Source organism: Bidens hawaiensis, unplaced genomic scaffold (assembly GCF_021521415.1).
Source record: "Bidens hawaiensis isolate Kalapana, Puna unplaced genomic scaffold, B.hawaiensis_p1.1 tig00029009_1, whole genome shotgun sequence".
Taxonomy (NCBI): Eukaryota; Viridiplantae; Streptophyta; class Magnoliopsida; order Asterales; family Asteraceae; genus Bidens; species Bidens hawaiensis.
Window position 1 is genome coordinate 202958 of NW_027494773.1, and position 7202 is coordinate 210159.

General features: G+C 37.0%; 1 protein-coding gene across 1 annotated transcript; it reads left to right on the plus strand.

Moving 5' to 3' along the window:
• Window positions 1-1430: 1430 nt before the first annotated feature.
• LOC143578062 (disease resistance protein RGA2-like) lies at window positions 1431-6952 on the plus strand. The gene is made up of 3 exons (XM_077061732.1): window positions 1431-1681; window positions 3191-5884; window positions 6761-6952. The coding sequence occupies exons 1-2, from the start codon at window positions 1493-1495 to the stop codon at window positions 5876-5878; spliced, it is 2877 nt and encodes a 958-aa protein (XP_076917847.1). The 5' UTR covers window positions 1431-1492; the 3' UTR covers window positions 5879-5884; window positions 6761-6952.
• The last annotated feature ends 250 nt before the right edge of the window (window positions 6953-7202 follow it).

A 7202-nucleotide genomic window follows, 5' to 3' on the forward strand; every position in this document is an offset into this window, starting at 1 on the left:
GGTTCGTTAACCGGTTTTGGATCTAGAACCTGTAACTGAAAGACGAACCGGCGGTTTCTAAACCGGTCAAACCGGTTTTTAAAAAACCGGTTTTCGTAAAAACCGGTTTCCGGTTTAAACCGGTAAACCGGTTCCCCAACCGGTTTTTTTGGCCATCTCTAGATGGAGGGTTGTTTTGGGACGTATTTGATCTCTTTATTATTGTTATTATTATTATTATTATTATTATAATAAGTAAACTCACATAAATTCTAAATTAACTATTCATAAATCTATAAAAATTTACAAAAAAAAAAATGATTGATCATAAATAACTTTGTATAATTCATGATTTCATGATACCGAAAACTAGTGTGTTTAATGAAAAAAATTTGTGAAGGAATGATTAAGACCAATTTATTCGACAATAAAACGGTAAAAAAAACGATTTAGTTGATTTATCTTTTATAAAAGTTGTGGAAAATTATATAGGACTTGGGGATGTCCCTTGGTACAATCGTAGAAGTTGAATGTTTAGACTTTAAAGCTTAAGACATGCTAAATATATTATTATTATTATTATTATTATTGTTGTTGTTGTATTTTCTAATAACTTGTATTTATATATATGGTAATTAAGTCGTTTCAACCTAAACTCACTCAAAAGTCAAGTCGTCTTGGTTGAACTCGTTTACATAAGAAAAATGAATTTTTCAATCTCAAGCTAGCTCGCGGCTAGTACGTCGTATCGGGTTTATTTAAATTAATAATATTGTCAACATATTATGAGTTTGTTTTCATAAATCGTATTGTCAGCATTAAAAATTTGGTCAACTTAAACAAGTCAAAAGAGAAGTCGTCTCAACAGCTCAGCTCAACTCCTTTAGAAAACGACATCGTTTTTTAAACAAGCTTGAAAGCAAATCAAGGACCGCAAACCTTTTAAAAAGATTATATTATAATAATAACTTAAATAATTGTATTACTAAGGCCCCGTTTGTTTTTTTTTTAGAGATTTAAGTTTGAATCTGAATACTACATCTGAATGTTAAGAGGTGGTTCAAATGTTTGAAATTTGAATCATTAAGAGGTGGAGGCTAGAGACGAACCTCTAGTCGTCGGAGATGGAGCCTAGTCTCCGGGTTAGAAGTTAATGGAGGCCGGAGACAAACGTATGTTTTTTTTGGGTTAAGAGGTTTTCAGACCCACTAAAAGCTCTTACTGGTTCAGATGCTATTAAGACGCTGAACCTCTTAATGCCAGGAAAAAAACAAACAGCCCCACGTCTGAATACGTCTGACCGAATCAAACGTTTTCCTCTATTAAGAGAAATGAGGCAAAAACAAAAAGGGGCTACCGTCAGTCCATCTGGCAAACCGGGTGAACCGGTAACCAGTTTCCACTTCCTAAACACACAATAATAACTCAATTGCTAGCTGTACCTCAGATTAACATAACACCTTGTTTCTTTCCATGTTCCATCCACTGAAAGTCAACAAACTTGTAAACAACCATGGGAGATCCAATCGTGTCTTCGGTAATAAACCTGGTAATGGAACGATCCACTTCATTAGCCGGACAAGACTTCGCTGTCCTGTGGGGCCTCAAGTCAGACCTCCGTTCACTCCGCACCATCTTCTCTCAGATCCAGTCCGTTCTCGCGGACGCCGAAGTCAAACAACGCAACAACACTGCCTTACAGGTACCACTGCCTCTTCATAACATTATTTTATTTACTAGCTTAACTTATATTCACAATAAACATACAAAACCCCACACTTCAAACAATAGTCTCAAACAAACAAAACCAAACCTCGGAAATATCGGATGTGGTTTTTGGGCTAAAACCCAACTGAAAACCAATGTTTCGGTTTTGTGTTTTTGGTTTTGGATTCGGTTTTTTCGTTTTGCTAATCGGGCTAGTAGTTTTCGGGCAACAGAAATTTGAACCATGATATTTTAGAATTTGGGCTAATTATTTTCAATACTAATAATTAATTAATAATTATATTGTACATTTTAACCAATGGTAAATCCAGAAATTTTAGCTGGTGGGTGCCAAAAAAAGATTAGCCTAGAATGGGTCTGGTCAAACTAAAATAGGTCGGGTCGGGTCGGGTCAAACCAAAATGGGTGGGTAAAAAGTTACATTAAGTAGACCATGTATAGAAATTTAAGCAACAAATTTCATCTTTTGAACTTTATGTAATTTTATCTTTTGAAAACAGTCAATTGTAGCCTCATTCATAACACATGCAAGTGCTTTTATTTCATCATTTAAATAGTGTAGAATTATTAATCATTAAAAATGATACTCTGAATAAATTCATATTTCGGTATAATTATTATAGTAGTCATATTATACTCTAAATTAGCTAAAATTTTTAGAAACCTAGAACCCGAACCATCGTCCCTCAAATGACAACAAAAATCCCATGCCTTTTGAATTTCAAGAAACACGTAAACAGTCAAAACGAAATCATTAACCAACATAAATCAAAATAAAAAAATGTAAACAATTGATGAGCGTATCTCGTATTTCAAAATAAAAGCAAGAAGCCAAAATCACAAAAAAAAAAAAAAAAATCTGAACGACATATACCTGATCAGATGTGAAAACCCGTTCATCTCTCACTCCCGTATAACTTGCAGATTCCAAAATTTTAATTTATGATGTGGTTAGACAATTAAGCAATTTGGGTGGGTGCCTCCCCCCCCCCCCTAGCCCAACACTGGATCCGCCCTTGATTTTGACATAGAATCATTGAATAATAAGAATATTAAGAGATAATAAAAGATAAATTTAAAATGATTTAATCTCATTTAAATCGACAAAACATAACCGATTAACGTTGAAAATAAAACAAATATATGAGTTTTTATAACATAAACAATTCAACGAAAAAGTAATTCAACAAAACACAGAACCAAATCAAACCAATATTACAACTTTTATAAAAATCAAAACCGAACCGTCGGTTTTTTCACAAAACACAGAACCGAACCAAAACCGATATTTCAGTTTTTATAAAAATCAAAACTGAACCATCGGTTTCTAATTTGGTTTGGTTTTCTCTATTTCAAGTCAGTTTTTTGGGTTTCGTGCATACCCTACCTCGAATTAAACATATATAAACAAGAATTCGGATCCGTTTATTTCGGTTTTAGTTTCCGTTCGAATTTTGGTTTTTCTAAACACCCCTAGTTGCAGGACTGGCTGAGGAAGCTTCGAGCTGCATCGTTCGAAGTCGAGAACGTTCTCGAAGAAGTCTCGACAGAAGCGTTACTCCGACGCCTTCACGTCGAACGCGGCATCAAAAACAATGTAAGTACGTTCTTCGCCGCTAGTAATCCGCTTCAGTTTCGTGTGCGCATGGTTCGCAAAGTTAAACAAATTAAGGAATTGTTAGATGCCATTGCTTCCGAGAGGATTCATTTCGAATTAGAAGAACGCAGCGTTAGTGATCACGAAGCCGTTAACGAAATCGAACCTCGAACAGTTAGGTCGTTAACCTGTTCGAATATTGTAGGAAGAGATTATGAGAAGGATTTGATAATTGAACAGATTTGTAGTCCACATGAATTAGTGAATGTGTATGTTATATACGGTGTTGGCGGATTAGGTAAAACGACACTATGTGAATCGATTTACAAGGATTCGAGAGTAGATAAGGTGTTCGAGTTGAAGATTTGGTTACACGTGTTGAGTCGTTTTAGCATAGCGAGTCTGCTTCGGGACATTTTAAACTCGATTGACGGCGACGAGAGTTTCGAGCACGCAGAAGTCGAACGGTTACGAGAATTGGTACGAGAGAAGTTAGAAAGAAGGAGGTTTCTTTTGGTTTTGGATGGCGTTGACGATGAAAGTACGGGTGAATGGAGCGGATTCATGAAAGGGTTGAAGTGTGAGAGAGGCGGTGTCGTTATTGTCACGACTCGAAGTGTGGAGGTCGCTGATGTTATTGCTACACGTCATGAATATGTGCATTCGTTGAGTAGGTTGTCGGAGCATGATTCGTGTGTGTTATTCGATCGTTATGCATTTGATGTAGGAAAGGAGGGGGGTAGTGTAGAGTTTGAGACGATAGGGAAGGAAATCGTGAAGAAATGTGACGGTTTGCCTTTATCGGTGAAGGTGATAGGGAGCTTAATGTGTCATAAAAGTTGCGTAAGCGAGTGGTCATCGGTTCTCGAAAGTGAAGTTTGGGAGTTGACTAATGAAGGAAGTCAAATCTTACCGTCTTTAAAGTTAAGTTACGATAACTTGCCTGCACATATCCGACAATGTTTCGCTTTATGTTCGATATTCCCGAAAGGCCACGAAATGGATAAGCAGTTGTTGATAGAGCTTTGGGCGGCTTACGGTTTCGTCCCGTCACGAGGCGATGCTGACCTGTACGATTTAGGTGAAGAGGTTTTTAATTCTTTGGTTTGGAGGTCGTTTTTGCAAGACGTTAAAGAATGCGTGTTTAACGGGTTGACCACGTGTAAAATGCACGATGAAATGCACGCGCTCGCGCAGTCGGTTATGAAATACGAATGTTCGAGTATAATGTCAGGTGAGATTCTCAAATTCCCGGAAGAGGTTCTTCATTTATCGTCTAACGACATATTATATTTCTCGAACAAGGTTATGTCGAAAGCGAAGTCGTTACGTTCGTTAATAACTTTCGGAGGGTTTTCGGGAGTCGCGACACCGGATCATATATTCGAACAAAGGTATCTTAGAGTGTTACATTTAGGATCGAGTTCCGATATGATAACCGATTTACCAGAATCGGTTGGAAACTTAAAGTTTCTTCGGTATCTTAACGTCTCACGGTCGAAAATAGCTGCGTTACCTAACTCCATCGTTCAACTCCAGAATCTACAAACGTTAAAACTCTCGTTTTGTGAGAATCTTTGTGAGTTACCCGAGGGTATTCGGTACATGAGAAATCTTCGACATTTGAATATACACGGGTGTTGTTCTCTTGATCGTATGCCACCTGGCATGGGACAGTTACGCCACCTACGCAGACTCAGCACGTTTCTCGTGGGCCCGGGGCAGGGGGTCGGGTTAAGCGAGCTTCAAGAGTTAAATCTTTTAGGAGGCGAGTTTAGCATAAAAGGACTTAAAAACGTAACGAAATCGTCTCAAGCCGAAGGCGCTAATTTAAATATGAAACCGAATATAAACTGTTTAAATCTATCATTTGGCTGTAACAGTAACAATAACAACAAAGACGAGTTACCGGATACCGACTCGGCAGAGGTTTTAGAGGCGCTTCAACCTCACGCGAACTTAAAAACGCTAACGATAACCGATTATCAAGGGTCGCGTTTCCCGAAATGGTTTGCGAATTTAATTAATCTCGTTACCATAACGTTTGAAAATTGCAAAAAATGTGAGAATTTACATTCGGTCGGTAAGCTACCGTTGCTTAAGGCTCTTGAACTTAAACGAATGGACGGTCTTAAACATATAGACGAAGACGTATTTCCGTGTTTGGAGAAGGTGGTAATTAACGACTGCCCGAATTTGATTAAACTGCCGTATTTTCCGAAGCTGAAGTCGTTAAGTGTTGTAGGCGGTAACGAGAAGGTTTTTAGATCAATGAGGAAGCTTACGAGTATTAGTGTTTTGGAGATTACGGGTTTTAAAGATATGAAGTGTCTTCCGGATGATATGATTAGTAATTTGACGGTTTTGGAGGAGTTGTGTATCCGGGGTTGTCCGAATCTAAGGTGGTTACCGGACGCGTTAAAAGGTCTTGAAGGGTTGAAGTCTTTGGTTATTGAGGATTGTGAGTTGGTGAAGGTGAGTTGCGAGAAAGAGGTTGGTGTGGATTGGTTAAACATTGCTCATATTGCTTATATTAAGATTGATGATGAAGTGGTGCAGCTTTTGGATACATGAATTCAGGTACTTGTTTAATAATATTGTTGAATTTTATATGTATTATATTTCAAGTAAACAATGTTATTAGCTACAATACTTGGTTTTGACTAGGGCTGTAAACAAATCGAACGTTCAACGGACAGTTCGTGAACCGTTCAATGAATCGGTACCAGCACCAAATCTGCTCATCCCTAATTGTGTTTATGATTATTATGATCTCAAGCGCTTAACTTTATATTAAATTAAGATGATTATGTCTAATGTTTTGGATTAAGAATGTTGTTTTTTTCCTTAAATAGTACAAGTTCTTTGCGTTCGTGTACAAGTTCAATTCCTTAAAAAACGAACACGAACAAGATTTTCTGTTTGGTTAGTGTTCATGAACTGTTCGTGAACAAGTTAAATGTTGAATGAACGAACATGAACAAGGCTTCGTTCTGTTCGGTTTTGTTTGTTTACAGCCCTAGTTTTGACTTTTTAAGTCTTAGTTGTAGAGGCTCGAAGTTGATAGTTTTTTATCATCTATTTGATTTTGTAATTCAACAATATATATGAACGGTTTCTAACATGTTAATATTTGATTTTTTTATTGTTCTACTAAAGTCGCTCAAAACTTTCTTTAACTACAAAATCACTCAAGTATAAATATTGTTGCATTATTGTGAAACAAAAAATCACAAAAAAATTATCATGTTTCATAAATGTTTTTCATCAATCCAAAAACCGCATCTCGTTTAGAAAAAAGGTTACTTTCTACCACGCTCAAAACCCAAAACGCAGATTTTGCAACTCAATGAGTTGGTATCATCTAATCGATTCAGATTCACATGAACCCAGTTTCTAGTTTGATCGGGTTTCAGATCAAATCTGTTTCAACTAACATCCAAATTTTGTATGCAGAAATGAACATCAGATTTTCCGATATCCAGACAAAGATTGTCACAGTCCTGCGGAGGTGAAGCATGAGATGTTGAATCATGGTGGATGCTGCAATATCTAAACATATAGCCAATATAGTTTTACAGGTTTATACCAACTGTAACGCAAGGCCGGGCCCGTAAGTGTTATAAAATATGTTTGAGCTTCGGACCCTCAAATTTTGTATGCCTTAATTTATATTTATTTATTTACTAAACGGGTGCCCGCACGATGCTGCGGGAAACACGGCTTTGGTAATCACATTACAAGTTTATGTGTGTTCGTTGTTAAGTTTGAACCGTGAAACATTTCAAACTGGTCATTGGTTTGATTTCACGATTGATTTTTTTCTTTAACCTTTGGCCAACCGATTTCATTTTTCAACGGGGTGGTTTCGGTTTTCGATGACAAAAGACGCCACTAA

What these genes read in the sequence shown, in the direction of transcription:
- LOC143578062 (XM_077061732.1), top strand. Translation starts at nt 1,493, where the DNA reads ATGGGAGATCCAATCGTGTCTTCGGTAATAAACCTGGTAATGGAACGA. An exon ending in GCAACAACACTGCCTTACAG is followed by an intron (nt 1,682 to 3,190) that starts GTACCACTGCCT and finishes CCCTAGTTGCAG; the next exon opens with GACTGGCTGAGGAAGCTTCG.